The following is a 19,625-nucleotide window of genomic DNA, read 5'->3' as shown; positions in this document are numbered from 1 at the left end:
GAATCCTTGAACCCGGGAGAGGAGGTTGCAGTGAGCTGAGATCGCACCATTGCACTCCAGCCTGGGCGACAGAGCAAGACTCTGTCTCAAAAAATCAAAAAATTAAACAAAAAAGAACTTTGGGGTTTCTGGTCGGGTGCAGTGGCTCATGCCTGTAATTCCAGCACTTTCGGAGGTTGAGGCAGGCGGATCACTTGAGGTCAGGAGTTTGAGACCAGCCTGGCCAACATGGCAAAACCTGGTCTCTACTAAAAATACAAAAATTAGCCAGGCGTGGGGTAAGCCTGTAATCCCAGCTCTTCAGAAGGCTGAGGCAGGAGAATCCCTTGAACCTGGGAGGTGGAGGTTGCAGTGAGCTGAGATGGTGCCACTGCACGCAGCCTGGGTGATAGAGCAAGACTCTGTCTCAAAAATGAGCAAACAAAACCAACAAAACTTTGGGATTTTTTATCCATATATCATCCCAATCTTCCAGATTTATCTTTGGAATAACTGCAAGAGACCAAGCATTAAGTTAATGACTTCTATATGCCATGTCCTGTTCTGAGCATTTATTATCTTAATGATCAAGGACTCTACAAAGTTGATACTATTATTATTATTATTATGACTATTATTGTTGCTATTTTTAGAGACGGTGTCTTAGTCTGTCACCCAGGCTGGAGTGCAGTGGCATGATCATAGCTCGTTGTAACCTTGAACTTCTGGGTTTAAGCGATCCTCCTGCCTCAGCCTCTGAGTAGCTAGGAATACAGATGTGTGCTACCATGCCCAGCTAATTTTTATTTTATTTTTGTAGAACTGGGGGTCTCACTATGTTGCCCAGGCTGGTCTTGAACTCCTGGGCTCAAGCAGTCCTCCTGCTTCAGCTTCCCAAATTGCTGGGATTGTAGGCATGAGCCACCACACCCAGCCCAAGGTTGATACTACTGTTTTTTTGTTTGTTTGAGTAGCTGTTGGACCCACAGCTAGATCTTCTTATTTGGCAGATTAATAACATACAGGCATTACTGGATCACAAATTCATTTTTAAAGTATTTTGAAAGCTATTTAATACTTGTTTACTCTGTTATGAATTATTATTATTATTATTATTTTTTGAAACAGAGTCTTCCCTCTGTCATCCAGGATGGAGTGCAATGGCACAATCTCTGCTCACTGCAACCTCCGCCTCCCAGGCTCAAGGGATTCTCCAGTCTCAGCCTCCCAAGTAGCTCAGATTTTTTTTTTTTCCAGAAGGTGTCTTGCTCTGTCGTCCAGGCTGGAGTGCAGTGGCATAATCTTGGCTCACTGCAACCTCTGCCTCCCAGTTCAAGCAATTCTTCTGCCTCAGCCTCCCAAGTAGCTGGGATTACAGGCATGTGCCACAATGCCTGGCTGATTTTTGTATTTTTAGTAGAGATGGGGTTTCACCATATTGGCTAGGCTGGTCTCGAACTCCTGAGATCCACTGGCCTCGGCCTCCCAAAGTACTACGATACAGGCATGAGCCACTGCTCCCGGCCTTACATTTTTAACATTTAATGACATCACAAAAGCATCATTTAGCAGATGAACAAGTTTTGCTTCACTATGGGAAGTTTCAAACAATCTCTAGACAAGGAAAAACTATAGTCATCTTGCAGCCATAAATAAAATCAACTAGGTTTTATTGTTTTTAAGCCAAAGTGATAAAAAGTGAATTTGACCAGTTTGTCTCCTAGCATCCAATTTCATTTCCTGTCACTAGTTTGAGTCTCCTTCCTGAGATATTACATACATACACCATATTCTGTGCAGGTCCAGCTACACTCTTTTTTTTGAGACATTGTCTCACTCTGTCACCCAGGCTGAAGTGCTGGAGTGCAGTGGCATGATATCGGCTCACTGCAACCTCTGCCTCCTGGGTTGAAGCAATTCTCCTGCCTCAGCTTCTGAAGTAGCTGGGATTACAGGCGCCTGCTACCACGCCCCGTTAATTTTTTTCTCTTTTTTGAGACGGAGTCTTGCTCTGTGGCCCAGGCTGGAGTGCAGTGGCGCGATCTCGGATCAGTGCAAGCTCCGCCTCCTGGGTTCACGCCATTTTCCTACCTCAGCCTTCCGAGTAGCTGGGACTACAGGCGCCCGCCACCACGCCAGGCTAATTTTTCGTATTTTAGTAGAGATGGGGTTTCACCGTGTTAGCCAGGATGGTCTCGATCACCTGACCTCATGATCTGCCCTCCTAGGCCTCCAAAGTGCTGGGATTACTGGCGTGAGCCACCGCGCACGGCCAGCAGTTTTACAGTACTTTTTATGCCTTTGGGTAGCTGGCTTTTCGGAAGGGAGTTTCTTTTTTTTTTCTTTTTTTTTTTTTTAAGAACACGTGTTTTTTTTTTGTGTGAGACAGAATCTTGCTCTGTCGCCCAGGCTAGAGTGCAGTGGCACAATCTCTGCTCATTGCAACCTCTGCCTCCCGGGCTCAAGCCATTCTCCTGCCTCAGCCTCCCCCTGGGATTACAGGTGCTGGACACCGCACCCAGCTAACTTTTGTATTTTTAGTAGAGACGGGGTTTCGCCATGTTGACCAGGCTGCTGTTGAACTCCTGACCTCAGGTGATCCGCCTGCCTCGGCCTCCCAAAGTGCTTGTATTACAGGCGGGAGCAACCGCGCCGGGCTAAGAACATGAACTCTGGAGCCAGGTAATCCTGCTTTAGCCCTTCTGAAGCCCACCGACCTTGAACCTAGTGTCTTCCCGTGCCTGGGCCAGTTTCCTCTGCATATAGTAGGAAATAGTACGACCTCCTGGTGGGAGTTCATATTATACAGTCAGCCCTTAATGTTGGCCCATCTGTACTCATTCCTTTACCTGAGTAAACTCACAGTACTGCCAGTTTCATTTTTAGTTAACATGATATATACATGCATGATTACAAGCTCTGCTGCAATTATGTCCTTGGACATTTCAGCTGTCGCCAATTATTCCACCATTATGAAACAGCTGTGTGATGAACTTTAGCGGGAGCTATTTTGCTTTTTTTTTTTTTTTTTTAAGACGGAGTCTTGCTCCGTCGCCCAGGCTGGAGAGCAATGGCGCGATCTTGGCTCACTGCAAGCTCCGCCTCCCAGGTTCACGCTTTTGCAAGAGCTATTTTCTTAGGCTTGGTTCCCACCGGGGCAAAGGGTCCATTTCTGAGCCTGGCTCTAACTATGTAAGGCAACCGGAACTCGGCTGCCCTTAGTAAAGATGGCGTTAAAAACGGCGTCATTGCCTGTCAGGTTGCGGCATCGGTGCCCTCGCTCAACATGGCGGCCTTTTGTGCCCGCCCCCTCCGCTAACGGGCACGTTACTCCGTTCGAACGCAGTAGACGAAGGCGGCGGCGATGGCGGCGGGGATAGTGGCTTCTCGCAGACTCCGCGACCTACTGACCCGGCGTGAGTCATCTCTTGCCTTATGGGGGTGCGTCGCGCTGTCGTGCTGTTATAGCAGATGTAGGACGGGGAGGGCTATCCGGGGTCACGAAGGGCCCGAGTCCCCTAAATTCAGGGGTGCGTGTGCTCCCTTTTGAAGGACTCCCTAATTCGATAGGCCTGTGTCTTGCAGTCTGGGGTCATCAAAGGCAGTTCTTGTCTCCCCAGGACTGACAGGCTCCAACTACGCGGGACTCAGTATTAGCCTTCGCCTCACTGGCTCCTCTGCACAAGAGGAGGCTTCCGGAGTAGCCCTCGGTGAAGCCCCAGACCACAGCTATGAGTCCCTTCGTGTGACGTCTGCGCAGAAACATGTTCTGCATGTCCAGCTCAACCGGCCCAACAAGAGGAATGCCATGAACAAGGTCTTCTGGAGGTCTGACCTGCAGATCCTGGAGGCCTGCCTGCGGGGGGAGGCGGGGCTGCGGGACTGTGTGAAAATGGAACGTTGTGGGAAGATGGACATGAGGGCAGGGTATTCCCTCCCCATTTGTAGCCCTTCACTCGTTGCTTCACAGAGAGATGGTAGAGTGCTTCAACAAGATTTCGAGAGACGCTGACTGTCGGGCGGTGGTGATCTCTGGTGCAGGAAAGATGTTCACTGCAGGTACCAGACACTCTTCACACACCCTGCCAGCCTTCTTAGCTCCTGGCAATAGACAGTGGAGCAGTGCTTCTGAATTAGGGTTTTAAGCAGCTTCTGACTTACACACTTTTTTTTTTTTTTTTTTTTTTTGAGACGGGGTCTTGCTCTGTTGCCAGGCTGGAGTGCAGTAGCGCAATCTCAGCTCACTGCAACCTCCACCTCCCGGGTTCAAGCAATTCTCCTATCTGGGACTACAGGCGTGGGCCACCACACCCAGCTAATTTTTGTATTTTTAGTAGAGACGGGGTTTCACCATATTGGCCAGGATGGTCTCCATCTCCTGACGTTATGATCTGCCTGCCTCAGCCTCCCGAAGTGCTGGGATTATAGGCCTGAACCATCGCTCCTGGCCCCTAACTCACACTTTTATCTTTTTTTTTTTTTTTTTTTTTGGAGACAATATCTTTCTCTGTCACCCAGGCTGGAGTACAGTTGCCTAATCATAAATCACTGTAACCTCAAATACCTGAGGTCAAGCGATCCTCCCACCTCAGCCTGCCAAAATGCTGGGATTACAGGCAGGTGCCACCATGGCAAGCCCTATCATTTTTTTTAAAAAGGCCTACTTTAAAACATTCAAATATAAGTATTAGTCTGACAGAACACAATGGGATCATAGGCTCTGAAGTCTAGGTTTCCATCCTGGATCTGTGGCCATGAACAACACGCTTAACCTCTCAGCCTATAGCTGTGTCAGCATATAATATAATAACATGCTTTCGTGCAACTATTCAACTCACTAATTGATTTCCAGTTACAGGTCAGTTGGATCTTTGGATTGACCCACTGACCTTTTCTTCAGATTGGAGAATTTCCACTGGTCACAGTTACTGTTTCGTCATCTCTATCCTTCTGTAAAGCCCATCCAGTGATTTATTTTGTTTTGTTTTGTTTCAGACGGAGTTTTGCTTTTGTTGCAATGGTGCAATCTCAACTCACTGCAACCTCTTCTTCCTGGGTTCAAGTGATTCTCCTGCCTCAGCCACCCAAGTAGCTGGGGTTACAGGTGCCCGCCACCACGCCCGGCTAATTTTTTGTGTTTCTAGTAGAGATGGAGTTTTACCATGTTGGCCAGGCTGGTCTTAAACTCCTGACCTCAGGTCATCCACCCACCTAGGGCCTCCCAAAGTGCTAGGATGATAGGCGTGAGCCACCGTGCCCAGCTACTACCCACTGATTTTAAATTTCAGATATTGTAGTTTTCTTTTCTTTTTTTTTTTTCTGAGACAGAGTCGCTCTGTCACCCAGGCTGGAGTGCAGTGGTGCGATCTCAGCTCGCTGCAAGCTCTGCCTCCCGGGTTCAGGCCATTCTCCTGCCTCAGCCTCCCGAGTACTGGGACCACCAGTGCCTGCCACCACACCCGGCTAAGTTTTTGTGTTTTTAGTAGAAACGGGGTTTCACCGTGTTAGCCAGGATGGTCTCGATCTCCTGACCTCGTGATCTGCCCACCTCGGCCTCCAAAAGTGCTGAGATTACAGGCGTGAGCTACCACGCCCAGCCCAGATATTGTAGTTTTCAATTCTCCAATTTCCATTTGGTTCATATTTTATTTTATTTTATTTATTCATTTATTTTGAGACAGAGTCTCGCTTTGTCACCCAGGCTGGAGTATAGTGATGCAATTTCGGCTCATTGCAACATCTGCCTCCTGGGTTGAAGCAATTCTCCTGCCTCAGCCTCCTGCATAGCTGGGATTACAGATGCCCGCCACCAGGCCTAGCTAATTTTTTTTTTTTTTTTGGAGAAGGAGTCTCACTCTGTTGACCAGGCTGGAGTACAGTGGTGCAGTCTCGGCTCACTGCAACCTCCACCTCCCAGATTCAAGCCATTCTCCTGCCTGAGCCTCCTGAGTACTTGTGATTACAGGCACCCGGCACCACGCCTGGCTAATTTTTATATTTTTAGTAGAGACGGGGTCTCACCATTTTGGCCAGGCGGGTCTTGAACTCCTGGCCTCCAGTGATCGGCCCCCCTCGGCCTCCCAAAGTGCTGGGATTACAGGCGTGAGCCACTGTGCCTGGTCAGTTGTATATTTTTTGTCATGCATGTTTTTCTTCCTGCCATTGAGCATAGTTATAATGACTGATTTAAAATCCTTGTCTTCTGGCCAGGTGTGGTGGCTCACGCCTGTAATCCCAGCACTTTGGGAGGTCGAGGCAGGCGGATCACGAGGTCAGGAGATCGAGACCATCCTGGCTAACACGGTGAAACCCCATCTCTACTAAAAATTTAAAAAAAGAATATTAGCCAGGCATGGTGGCGGGCACCTTTAGTCCCAGCTACTCGGGAGGCTGAGGCAGGAGAATGGCGTGAACCTGGGAGGCAGAGGTTGCAGTGAGCCGAGATGGCGCCACTGCACTCCAGCCTGGGTGGCATAGCGAGACTCCCTCTAAAAACAAAATAAAAACCAAACAAAAACTCCTTATCTTCTAATCTCAACATCTGGGTCATCTTGGTGTCAGTCTCCTTATCATCTTTTCTCTTGGAAATGGCAGGCTGAGCTCAGTGGCTCATGCCTGTAATCCCAGCACTTTGGGAAGCTGAGGTGGGTGGATCACTTGAGGTCAGGAGTTCAAGACTAGCCTGGCCAACATGGTGAAACCCCGTCTGTACTAAAAATACAAAAATTTTCCCGGCTTGGTGGTGCGTGCCTGTAATCCCAGCTGCTGGAGAACCTGAGGCAGGAGAATCGCTTGAACCCAGGAGGCGGAGGTTGCAGTGAGCCTACATCACGCCATTGCACTCCAGCCTTGGTGACAAGAGCGAGACTCTGTCTCAAAAAAAAGAAAATGGCTTCACTTTCCTGTTTCTTTGTATTTTGAGTTAGTTTGGATTGTTTCTTGGATATTGGGATATAGGAATAAGATGTGGATACTCTGGATTCTATCATATAGTTCCAAAGAGTGTTGAGTTTCGTGTTTTGGTAGCTTAGTTGGAATTAGTTTTTTTGGTTTTTCTGTTTTTATTTTTGTTTTTTTGTAGAGATGAGGTCTTGCTATGTTGCCCAGTCTGGTCTTCAACTCTTGAACTCAAGCGATCCTCCTGCCTCGGCCTCCCAATGTGCTGGGACTACAAGCGTGAACCACTGTGCCTGGCTTCTTGCTGATTTACAGACCATACATGCACCCCCAGCAAAAGATTTAAAAACTAATCTTCAGCCAGGGCAACACACTGAGACCTCATCTCTAACAAAAATTAGCTGGGTGTGATGAATGACCACACTCCCAGCTACTCTGGAGGCTGAGGTGGGAGGATGGCTCGAACCAGGGAGGTCAAAACTGCAGTGGGCTGTGGTCGTGCCACTGCACCCAGCCTGGGTGACAGTGCAAGAACCCATCTCAAAACAAAAACAACAACAAAAACATACATCTCCCAGCAAGAGATTAGGGCAGAGTTGATACACAGAATTCGGGACTCCTCGCTCTGGCTCTCCCCTCTTTGGAATATCCCCCCTCACTTCCCGGCAGCTATGGTCACCTTGGACTCTATCCTGTAGCTCTTCAAGCACAATTTCAGTCTGCCCTCAGGCTGAAAGTTTTCAAAACCATTTTCAAAAACACCGAGAGAGTGTTCTGCCACTCTCCTAAGTGGTCACTCCCTCCAGAATCTGCCCAGTGCCTTCAGATAATTGTTTGTTTGTTGTCCAGCCAGAGTATGTAGTTGTCCGTGGGAGGGTTGGCCCTTTAGGACTGAACCAGAAGCAAAATATTTCATACACTGATTTCTGCACAGGGCCCAGAGCCTGGTGCTGGGAACCCAGTCTTGACTAGGACAGTCCCAGGCCCTGTTGTCATGGCGTTCCCAACTCAGTGGGGAAGACAGACAGTAAACTATTTCTTTCTGTTTTGTCCATTAACATCTTCCCAGGTTCCTTTCTTTCTTTCCCTCCCCTTCCTCCCTCCCCTCCCTCCCTCTCCTCCCTTCCTCCTTCCCCTCCCTCCCTCTCCTCCCTTCCTCCTTCCCCTCCTTCCCCTCCTTCTCCCTCTCCTCCCTGTCCTCCCTCTCCATCCTTGCTGAGGGCCCTGGTCCCTCTGGCTAAGATTAGGCCTAGATATTTGACCTGCTGTAGGGAAAGCTGGGCCTTTGACCTAGACACCTTGTACCCTTGATTAGCGAGAAAGTTCAAGAGATCTAGAGTAGCCTGCTGGCTCGAGGCTTCTGAACTGGGAGCCAAAAGTAAATCATCCATATATTGAAGGATCAGAGTGCCTGGACTTGAGAAGTGGCCTAGATCTTGGGCCAGTGCCTGACCAAACAGATGAGGCCTATCCCTAAACCCTTGGGGCAAGACCGTCCACATAATTTGGGACGTGTGGTCTGTGGGATCCTCAAAGGCAAAGAGAAACTGGGAGTCAGAGTGTAGGGGAATACAGAAGAAGGCATCCTTGAAGTCTAGAACTGTGAACCATTCTGCTTCCTCTGTTATTTGAGAGAGCAGGGTATAGGTGTTGGTTACAGCTGGATATAGAGAAATTACTGCCTCATTGATGAGTCTAAGATCTTGCACTAGTCTCCACTGACCATTTAGTTTTTGTACTCCTAGAATTGGGGTGTTGTAGGGACTGCTGCATTTCCTTACTAAGCCTGGAGCTTTTAAATGTTTAACAATATTCTGTAATCGTTTATGAGCTTCAGGCTTTAAGGGATATTGCCTTTGATAAGGAAAAGCAGTGGGATCTTTTAACCTGATTTGTAATGGGTGGGCATTTTTTGCCCTTCCAAATTGTCCTTCCAATGCCCAGACTTCAGGGTTGATTCCCTCCACAAGTAGGGGGACAACAAATGGGTAACTTGTTCCCCATATTGATGTAGATAATAGCTCCAGCCTTGGCTAATATGTCCCTGCCTAATAAGGGTGTGGAACTTTCAGGCATAATAAGAAAGGCATGTGAAAAGAGCAAAGTCTCCCAATTACAACTGAGAGGTGGGAGAAATACCTGGTTACAGGCTGTCCCAGGATTCCTCGGATGGTAACGGACCTTGAGAACAGTCGTCCAGGACAGGAGATTAACACTGAGAAGGCCGCACCAGTGTCCAGGAGGAAGTCAATTTCCTGGCCCTCAATGGTTAAACGTACCCGGGGCTCAGTGAGGGTGATGACATGAGCTGGCGCTTGCCCTGGGCACCCTCTGTCCTGTTGTTGGATCATCTGGTTGGGGGCTTCTGACCTAGGGAACCTTCGTCTGCTGGGGCAGTGCACCTTCCAGTGATTGCCTTGGCATAGTGGACATGGACGAGGGGGCAGCTTGTTTCTCATTGGACAATCTTTTTTAAAGTGTCCTAGTAAACCGCACTGATAACAAGCCCTACCGGGTGATTGGCCTCTATTATCTGTCCTCTCTGAACCACCAAGGTTTGTTAGTCTGAGGGCCATGACTAAGGCTGCGGCCTTTCTCCAATCTCACTTTTCCTTTTGGGCCTGTTCCTCTTGGTCCCTATTATAGAACACTGAGGTTGCCAGGTTTTGATAATGCCTCCAACTTTTGTTCAGGGCCCAGGGCTTGCTTTTGGAGCTTTCTCCTGATATCTGCGGCTGATTGGGTAATAAACTTATCTTTTAGAATCAATTGACCCTTGAGTGATTCGGGTGACCGGGGAGTATATTTTCTTAAGGCCTCCTATAGCTGCTCGAGGAAGGCAGAAGGATTTTCTTCCTTTCCCTGAGTTATGGTGGACATCATTGAATAATTCATGGGCTTTTTCTAATTCTCCTTAGTCCTTCTAGAACACAGGTCAACAGATGTTTACGACTCCAGTCCCCATGATCTAAGTCAAGGTCCCAGTGGGGATCCATACTGGGGATGGCTTGCTGACCGATAGGGAATTTGTCCCTTTCTTTGGGTGTCATTCTATCATTTACTTGATTAAGATTCCAGGTATCTCCAAACTCTCAGGCTGCAGCTAAAGCTGCATTCTTTTCATTAAAGGCCAGGGTTTGATCTAACAGTAGCATGACATCTCTCCAAGCGAGGTCGAAAGTTTGCCCTAGACCCTGTAGGGCATGTATGTACCTATCAGGATCATCTGAAAACTTCCCCAGGTCTGCCTTGATCTGCTTTAAATCAGAGATGGAGAAGGGGACATGTACCCGGGTGGGACCAAATTCCCCTCCCCCTACAGCTTGAAGGGGACATAACCAATAGCCAGGAGGGTTTTGTGGTCCTTTGGAGATTTCTTTGCATATTTCCTTCTGGGCAGGGGAGATTAGAGGAAGATTATCACTAATAGGAATGGGAGCTATAGGGAGGCTAGGATATGGTGGTAAGCTGAGAGGTCCTCCTGTGGGCTGTAAATTGTAAGCTTTGCATAGTTGTGTATTCTCCCTCCATGAAAAGAAAGCTTGGACATAAGGTATTTCACTCCATTTGCTTTCCCTCTTACAGAAAAGGTCAAGCTGCAGGATAGTATTGTAATTTGTACTTCCCTCAGGTGGCCATTTTTCCCCATCAGAGAGAGAATACTGGGGCCAGGCCATAGTGCAGAAAAAAAATGAGCCGCCTCTTTTTCAGGGTTTATGGGTCAAATTGGTCCCAACGGCTTAGGATGCATTTCAAGGGTGAGCCTGTTGATGGCTGAATGTTTCCCATCTGAAAGACAAAACCACCCGCGGTTTTGGTTTGTTTTGTTTCTCCCCCTGCCCAAGAAACCGCAACAGTCCCTGGACCCTGCTGATCGGAATAGTTGTGCTCATCAACGCAGCAGCAGAAACACTAGTTTTCCTCTCAGACCACATGGAGGACCAAGGAAGGTCGGATTTAGTGGCCCTTACCGACACATTCTTGAAAACCTGTTAGAGTTCTAAGCATTCTCCTGTTAGTATTGGGACTTTACCCCTGTCCTATAAAGATGTTATGCCCCAAAAATGAAGTGGAGGGCCATACCCTGAGGGAGGGAAGGGATCTCCAGGGTTGGAAGAGCGACACCTTTTGTCCTCACTTATATGAATAGGAAAGCTACAATTTCTGAGGCTCCCCATATCCTAGCTTCAGGAATACCTTTGTTAGGCCTGTTAGTCTGAGGAGGGATCCTAAAATTCCAGGTAGTCGCCACTATGACAGGGCTTTGGGCAAAAATTATGTCTTTCTGATTGGTGAGCCTGGGTGCCTAAAGAATGTAACAGAGTTCTAGAAGTCGTTCTTATAGGAGAAACTAGAAAAGCACCAGAGACAGCAAATTTTAGAAGCAGGACGAAACTCGGAGAAGAGAGGCGAGAGGAAGTTTGTCTGGCAGGCATTAGGACCCGGGGGCAAGGGTCAGGATAGATAGGATAGATGGGCGAGTCTCACTTGGGCGACATGCCTTTGAGTGTTCCGCTCATGGCTGCAGGGTCAACGAACTTGTTGTCTTGTCGGGACCCTAGAGCTGCATGGCTTTCCTCTCTGTCGACCCTCGGCTCAGCCCAGAAGTACAGGAAAAGCAGAAGCTGGTTCTAGGCAAACCAACTCTCCCAACTCCAAAGAGTCGGGAGTTGTTAGAGAGCCCTTTCCCAGAAAGCCTGACACCCATGTCTTTAGTCCAGCGGCCATGCTAGTCACTTTTAACTGGCAGACAGGTGCCTGGTATTTAGCCCCCAAATTCTAAGGAAAAATAGGACAGAATAGCAAGTGAAAGGGGTCCAGTGGTACTCACTGCTTGGCGATAGGTGATAGTCTCACCGCTCAGCGATAGGCAGTGGTCTCACCGCTCAGCGATAGGCAGTGGTCTCACCGCTTGGCGATAGGCAATAGTCCCATCTGGGTCACCAAAATGTATCCGGAATTGGTGGGTTCTTGGTCTCACTGACTTCAAGAATGAAGCCGCAGACTCTCGTGGTGAGTGTTACAGTTCTTAAAGGCGGCATGTCCGCAGTTTGTTCCTTCTGATGTGTTCGGAGTTTGTTCCTTCTGATGTTTGGGTGTGTTCAGAGTTTCTTCCTTCTGGTGGGTTCGTGGTCTCGCTGGCTTCAGGAATGAAGCTGCAGACCTTTGCGGTGAGTGTTATAGCTCTTAAGGCGATGCGTCCAGAGTGGTTCGTTCCTCCCGTCCAGAGTTGTTCATTCCTCCCAGTGGGTTCGTGGTCTTGCTGGCCTCTGGAGAGAAGTTGCAGACCTTCGCGGTGAGTGTTATGGCTCATAAAGGCAGTGTGGACCCAAAGAGTGAGCAGCAGCAAGATTTATTGCAAAGAGCAAAAGAACAGAGCTTCCATAGCATGGAAGGGGACGTGAGCAGGTTGCCACTGCTGGCTCGGGCAGCCTGCTTTTATTCCCTTATCTGTCCCCACCCACATCCTGCTGGTTGGTCCGTTTTACAGAGAGCTGATTGGTCTGTTTTACAGAGAGCTGATTGGTCCATTTTGACAGGGTGCTGACTGGTGCGTTTACAATCCCTGAGCTAGACACAAAACTTCTCCAAGTCCCCTCTAGATTAGCTAGACACAGAGCACTGATTGGTGCATTTACAAACCTTGAGCTAGACACAGGGTGCTGATTGGTGTATTTACAAACCTTGAGCTAGACACACAGTGCTGATTGGTGTATTTACAATCCCTTAGCTAGACATAAAGATTCTCCAAGTCCCCACCAGATTAGCTAGATACAGAGTGCTGATTGGTGCATTTACAAACCTTGAGCTACACACAGGGTGCTGATTGGTGCATTTACAAACCTTGAGCTAGACACAGAGTGCTGATTGGTTGTTTACAATCCCTTAGCTAGACATAGAGTTTCTCCAAGTCCCCACCAGATGAGCTAGACACAGAGCATTGATTGGTGCATTTACAAACCTTGAGCTAGACACAGGGTGCTGATTGGTGCATTTACAAACCTTGAGCTAGAAACAGAGTGCTGATTGGTGTATTTACAATCCCTTAGCTAGACATAAACGTTCTCCAAGTCCCCACCAGATTAGCTAGATACAGAGTGCTGATTGGTGCATTTACAGTCCCTCAGCTAGACATAAAGGTTCTCCAAATCCCCACTAGACTCAGGAGCTCAGCTGGCTTCACCCAGTGGATCCTGCACCAGGGCCGCAGGCGGAGCACTCCTCAGCCCTTGGGCAGTCGATGGGACCAGGCACCACCGAGCAGGGGGTGGCGCTCCTCAGGGAGGCTCGGGCTGTGCAGGAGCCCACGGCGGTGGGGGGAGGCTCGGGCATGGCAGGCTGCAGGTCCCAAGCCCTGCCCCACAGGGAGGCAGCTGAGGCCCGGCAAGAATTCGAGTGCAGCACCAGCGGGCCGGCACTGCTGGGGGACCTGGTGTACCCTCCGCAGCTGCTGGCCCGGGTGCTAAGCCCCTCACTGCTCGGGGCAGGTGGCGCCGGCCCGCCGCTCCGAGTGCGGGGTCGCTGAGCTCACACCCACCCGGAACTCGCGCTGGCCGGAGAGCACTGCATGCAGCCTGGGTTCCCGCCCGCGCCTCTCCCTCCACACCTCCCTGCAAGCAGAGGGAGCCGGCTCCGATCTTGGCCAGCCCAGAGAGGGGCTCCCATAGTGCAGCGGCAGGCTGAAGGGCTCCTCAAGCATGGCCAGAGTGGGCTCTGAGGCCAGCGAGCGAGGGCTGCCAGCATGCTGTCACCTCTCACTTCCTTCTCTCTCTCTTTCTTTCATTTTGGAGACAGGCTCTCCCTCTGTCACCCAGGCTGGAATGCAGTGGAGCAATCTCAGCTCACTGCAGCCTCCACCTCCTGAGCTCAACCCCTCCCACCTCAGCCCCTACCACCTCCCCTCATCCTCCTACTTCAGCCCCTCAAGTAGCTGGGACCACAGGTGTGCACCACCATGCACAGCAAGTTTTTTCACTTTTTGTAGAGGCAGGGCTTGCTATGTTGCCCAGGCTGGTCTCGAACCCCTGATCTAAAGCGATCCTCCTGCCTCAGCCTCCCAAAGTGCTGGGATCACAGGCATGAGCCACCGCACCCAGCCTCCTGCTTTCTTTTTGCATCTCCCTCTGTTCCTCCTCTTGTTCATTTGTTCATTCATTTGACAAACATTCAGTGACACAGCCCAGTGCCAGAGCCCCCTCCTGGGTGCTGCAGATGTGGAAACGGGAAGCAGCCCCGATTCCTGACCCCTTGCTCTCATAGAGATCATGTCTGAGAACAGAAAAATGGGGCTTTTTTGTGGCTGTGCCAGGCCCCGGTCCTTCATCTTTCAGCTCCCAGCTGAATGTGGCCGTCTTATCTTATTTTCAGCAGCAAGACCCCAAAGGCCAGAAGGAAGAAATGGCGGGTCATGCAGTGACCCAGTGATAGAGTAGAACTACTAATTAGAGAAAGAAAAAGGTGGCCACAATTATGTAGCACTCATGGTGTGACGCCCCTTTCTAAGCACGTTAAACATATTAATTCTAATCACAGTCCACAAGACAGGTTCTGCTATAAGCCCCATTTAAAGGTGAAACAGATCCAGAGAGCAAGAAACTTACCCAATAATCACAGCTTGTAAGTGGCAGAGCTGGGATTTTGGAACTCATGCTGCCTGGCTATAGAGTCCTTGCTCTTAGCTGCTAAATGTCTGTCATCTGAGTAGCTGGCATGCTGGTTAAAAGTAAGGGGGATTGCCGGGTGCCGTGGCTCACACCTGTAATCCCAGCACTTTGGGAGGCTGAGGCGGGCGGATCACGAGGTCAGGAAATGGAGACTATCCTGGCTAACACAGTGAAACCCCATCTCTCCTAAAAATATAAAAAATTAGCCAGGCATGGTGGCAGGCGCCTGTAGTCCCAGCTACTAGGGAGGCTGAGGCAGGAGAATGGCGTGAACCCAGGAGGCAGAGCTTGCAGTGAGCCGAGATCGCGCCACTACATGCCAGCCTGGGCGATAGAGTGAGACTCCATCTCAAAAAAAAAAAAAAAAAAAAAAAGTAAGGGGGACTTTGGCCTCAGGCTGTGATCTGGATCCTATTTCCACTTGTCTTTTCACCTCTCTGTCCTGCCATTTTCTTTTCTTTTTATTTTTTATTTTTGAGCCAGGGTCTTGCTCTGTCGCCCAGGCTGGAGTGCAGTGGTGCGATCATAGCTGACCGCAGCCTGCAACTCCTGGGCTCAAACGATCCGCCCACCTCAGCCTCCGAAAGTGCTGGGATTACAGGCGACCATGCCCAGCCTCAAGTGCAGCTAATTTTTTCATTGTTTGTAGAGAAGAGGTCTTGCAGTGTTGCCCAGGCTGTTCTCAAAATCCTAGCCTCAAGCGATCCTCCTGCCTCTGCCTTCCAAAGTGCTGGGATTGCAGGTGTGAGCCACTACGCCCAGCCCCAAAATATACTTTTTTATTCATTTGTTTGCCTTCCCATGAGGACAGGGACTGTTGTCTGTATTGATCATTTATTGAGCAGCTCGTGTGCGCCAGGCCCTGTGCTAGGCACAGGGGATGCAGCAGTGGACAGAAAGACAAAAACGCCTGTGTTCTCAGAGCTCACATTCTAGAAAGGGAGTCAGACCCTCAAGCAGATAAGGACCTAATTATAGGATAGCAGCTGTGCAGCCCGGAGGTAAGGCGGGGTCAGGATGTGGGGGATGGGGCCACCGTTGAGCCAGGTTGGCCAGGGAGGGCCTCTCTAGGAGGTGACCTTTGAGCTATAGCTGAAGGAAGTGAAGGAGTCAGTCTGTGGCTGTTGCAGAGGGAGGGATGGTTGTCAGCCCAAAGGTCCTTGGCTCCCTCCCTCTCCTCCGGGTCTTTACTCAAGGTCACCTTCTCAATGAGAAGATTCTGTACCACTGCACAGCCCTCAGGCAGTGATCTGGATCCTATTTCCACTTGTCTTTTCACCTCTCTGTCCTGCCATTTTCTTTTCTTTTTATTTTTTATTTTTGAGCCAGGGTCTTGCTCTGTCGCCCAGGCTGGAGTGCAGTGGTGCGATCATAGCTGACCGCAGCCTCCAACTCCTGGGCTCAAATGCACGCACCCGCGCGCGTGCACACACACACACACACAGAGTTGGAGGCCAGTGTGCCCAAAGTAACAGGTTGGGAACAGTGCCCGCACACACACACACACACACACACACACACACACACACACACACACACACACACACACAGTTGGAGGCCAGTGTGCCCAAAGTAACAGGTTGGGAACAGTGTTCATGCAGGGTAGTCATGACAAGGACGTTCCATTTTGTTCTAAGAGCCACAGGTGGGAAAAAGAGGGTCTGGGCCGGGCACGGTGGCTCACGCCTGTAATCCCAGCACTTTGGGAGGCTGAGGCGGGTGGATCACAAGGTCAGGAGTTTGAGACTAGCCTGGCCAACATGGCAAAACCCCGTCTCTACTAAAAATACAAAAATTAGCCGGGCATGGTGGTGGGCGCCTGTAATCCCAGCTACTCGGGAGGCTGAGGTAGGAGAATCACTTGAACCGGGAGGCGGAGGTTGCATTGAGCCGAGATCCTGCCACTGCACTCCAGCCTGGGCGACAAGAGCAAGACTCTGTCTGAAATAAAAAATAAAAATAAAAAAAAAAGAGGGTCTGACCCAAGAAGGTGTCCACTGGCTTCCCCTGGCTGCCTGTAGGGAATAGACTGGGGACACAGGTGGAAACAGGGAGAGCAGGGTGGGCTCATGGAGAATAACTGATGCAGGAAAGGACAGATTCAGGATCATCTTGAAGTTGGAGCCACAGAAATTGCTGCATCGTGAGATGTTTCTCATCTCAGGAAACATCACCACCATTGACTGCATTGCTCACGCTGCAGACCTTGAGTCCCGGGCTGTCTGGCATCTTGGGGAAAAGCATGGCCTCTGGAGCCAGCTGCATGGTTCCAGATTTTAAAATCCTACTTCTGATGCGGCATAGTGGCTCACACGTGTAATCCCAGTGCTTTGGGATGCCGAGGCGGGAGGATCGCTTGAGCCCAGGAGTTCAAGAGCAGCCTCGGCACAGTCCCAGCCACTCAGGAGGCTGAGGTGGGAGGATTGCTTGAACCTGGGAGTTCGAGGCTGCAGTGAGCCATGATCGTGCCACTGCACTCTAGCTGGTGTAACAGAGTGAGACCCTGTCTCTAAAAACATTAATGAGTTAATTTAAATAGTTCATTACTCACTACTCACCAGCCAGTGTGACCCCCTTGGGCAAGTGCTTAACCTCTCTGTGCCTTAGTTTACCCATTGGTAACACAAATAGTAATAGGACCTAGCTGGTACGGTTGTTGTGAGGATTCAGTGAGTAATGACTCCACAAATATTAGCTTTTATTTCTTTCCCACCCAACATGCAATCCATCACCAAGTCCTGTGTGAGTTGTTTTTTTTCTGCCTTGGTGGTTTGGGGGTTCGAACCTGCTGTGCCTGGGTTCTGATCCCTGGTTGGGACAATGGGTGGGGCCTGGGAGCCTGGATGAGCTCCATCATGCCTTCTCACCAGGTATTGACCTGATGGACATGGCTTCGGACATCCTGCAGCCCAAAGGAGATGATGTGGCCCGGATCAGCTGGTACCTCCGTGACATCATCACTCGATACCAGGAGACCTTCAACGTCATCGAGAGGGTGACTCTAGGGGTCTGGAGGGCATCTTTCTCCATACGCGCCTCCCCTGGGCCAGCCCTGACCCCACTCTTCCTGTTCCCTCTCAGTGCCCCAAGCCCGTGATTGCTGCCGTCCATGGGGGCTGCATTGGCGGAGGTGAGTCTGCGGCTATCCTCCTGCTCGGGTGCTCCCCAGGTTGGGCTGCTGCTCCAATGCCACGGCCACTGGCATCCAGCCTCAGCTCTGTCATGGGCCAGACTGTGTCCCAAGAGGCAGCCCCACCTCCCGGGAGCCAGGGTTGGTTCTGGTGGTCATTCAGCATCCCTGGCCTCTACCTCCTAGGTGTGGACCTCGTCACCGCCTGTGACATCCGGTACTGTGCCCAGGATGCTTTCTTCCAGGTGAAGGTGAGTCATCCTCCCGAGCTCCTGCTTAGAGCTGGGCAGTGGGGTGGGGTTGGGGGGCCTGGAGTGAGCCCCGAGGGCTTCATGGAAGAGTCGGAGTCGAATCCGACAAAGTAAGACTTGCCCATAGAAGAAGTCAAAAGGTGAAGTTGTGAGTCGGTAAGGTATGAGGTGGGGTTGAGGCTGGCAGGTGCCAGAGGCAGAAATTGCTCCTGGGGCCATACTGGTGAGGGTGGGAGGCAGGATGGAGCCGGGGGATGCAGTAAAGGGGTCTCAGGTAGGGTGAGGAGGGTTCCTCCCTCACAGATGGAGCTGCCCTGAGGGAATGGGAGGGTGCATGAGTGGGAAGGTGGGCTCTATTCTAGGTTGAAGGAACTTGCCTGAGTCAAGAAGCTGCCTGGGCAATGGAATGGGACTTTGGAGGAAGTCACTGGGGTGAAGGTGGGGCGGGACTCTCCAGTAGACATGAAATTTCATGGACGTTGATGTTGCGAGGGGCACAGTATTGGGCAGAAACCAAACACTGACCCGATTCCTCCCCCAGGAGGTGGACGTGGGTTTGGCTGCCGATGTAGGAACACTGCAGCGCCTGCCCAGGGTCATCGGGAACCAGAGGTGGGTGCAGGGGGTGTGGGGGTGTGGGCGGGGGACCCCAGAGCGTCTCCCAGCCCCGGGGTGGCAGCCGCCTCCTGATGCACGCTTGCCTTTGCAGCCTGGTCAACGAGCTGGCCTTCACCGCCCGCAAGATGATGGCTGACGAGGCCCTGGGCAGTGGGCTGGTCAGGTAGGGCCATGGCCGTGGTAGCTCAGTGCTGGGGGCAGCCAGGCCTGGAGGGTTGGAGGCCTCTCCGGGTCCCCTTGTCTCCTCGCTCTAGAATTCCTAGTGGCATCCTTTCTTGGTGAGGTCATTTCTTTATTGTGGGCTCAGCCCCCTGCTCTGATTGGGCTGTTTCTCTGGGTCTTGGGCCTTCCTCTGTGAGTGGCCACTTCTTCATCTGCGGGAGGCTGGAGGAGAGAGCCCTTCCCAGCCCACCCGGTCCCTGATCTCTCACTGCAGCCGGGTGTTCCCAGACAAGGAGGTCATGCTGGATGCTGCCTTAGCGCTGGCGGCCGAGATTTCCAGCAAGAGCCCCGTGGCGGTGCAGAGCACCAAGGTCAACCTGCTGTATTCCCGCGACCATTCGGTGGCCGAGAGCCTCAACTACGTGGTAAGGTGCACGCTCTGACCAATCACAGCCCTCCTCTAACCCCGGGCGACCAACCAGGGTACAGGGTGCTCACATGCTTTATCCTGATTGGCCCCTGCTAATCTCTCTCCTCGTTCTCTCTCAACACCCTCGGTACCAGGCGTCCTGGAACATGAGCATGCTGCAGACCCAAGACCTCGTGAAGTCGGTCCAGGCCACGACTGAGAACAAGAAACTGAAAACCGTCACCTTCTCCAAGCTCTGAGAGCCCTCGCGTCCCAGGCCCCAGCCAGGGGGCCGGCCTTGTCCAGCCTCATCCACAGAAAGGGAGGATGGGCAATGACAGTTGTTTCTATGCCTTCTGACCCAGTTTCCCAGTTTATAACTTTATGACAATGAGTTTCTCAAGCCCAAGGCCTTATCTTCACCCCACAAACAATAAAGCAAAGTAAAGAACCTGGTGCCCTTCTTGGAAAGAGGAGAGGTGGGAGGGGCTGGGATGCACCTAGGGGCTCCAGAG

The 19,625-nt window shown here is 50.8% G+C and overlaps 1 protein-coding gene across 1 annotated transcript; it reads left to right on the top strand.

The window, feature by feature from the left end:
* The first annotated feature begins 3,238 nt into the window (after positions 1–3,238).
* LOC100980944 (delta(3,5)-Delta(2,4)-dienoyl-CoA isomerase, mitochondrial) lies at positions 3,239–19,561 on the top strand. The gene is made up of 10 exons (XM_003812260.5): positions 3,239–3,395; positions 3,600–3,807; positions 3,950–4,038; positions 17,411–17,535; positions 17,622–17,670; positions 17,857–17,921; positions 18,463–18,533; positions 18,631–18,702; positions 18,976–19,126; positions 19,266–19,561. Exons 1-10 carry the CDS (start codon positions 3,344–3,346, stop codon positions 19,368–19,370), a joined length of 987 nt encoding a protein of 328 aa, XP_003812308.3. The 5' UTR covers positions 3,239–3,343; the 3' UTR covers positions 19,371–19,561.
* The last annotated feature ends 64 nt before the right edge of the window (positions 19,562–19,625 follow it).

This window comes from Pan paniscus, chromosome 20 (assembly GCF_029289425.2).
Source record: "Pan paniscus chromosome 20, NHGRI_mPanPan1-v2.0_pri, whole genome shotgun sequence".
NCBI classification, from domain to species: Eukaryota; Metazoa; Chordata; class Mammalia; order Primates; family Hominidae; genus Pan; species Pan paniscus.
Note: the sequence above shows the minus strand (reverse complement) of the source record. Positions and strands in the feature narration are given on the sequence as shown.

Coding starts and splice junctions, on each gene's coding strand:
- LOC100980944 (XM_003812260.5), top strand. CDS start 3,344: ATGGCGGCGGGGATAGTGGCTTCTCGCAGACTCCGCGACCTACTGACC. Junction 3,396..3,599: donor CCGCGACCTACTGACCCGGC/GTGAGTCATCTC, acceptor TTGTCTCCCCAG/GACTGACAGGCTCCAACTAC. Junction 3,808..3,949: donor ATGAACAAGGTCTTCTGGAG/GTCTGACCTGCA, acceptor GTTGCTTCACAG/AGAGATGGTAGAGTGCTTCA.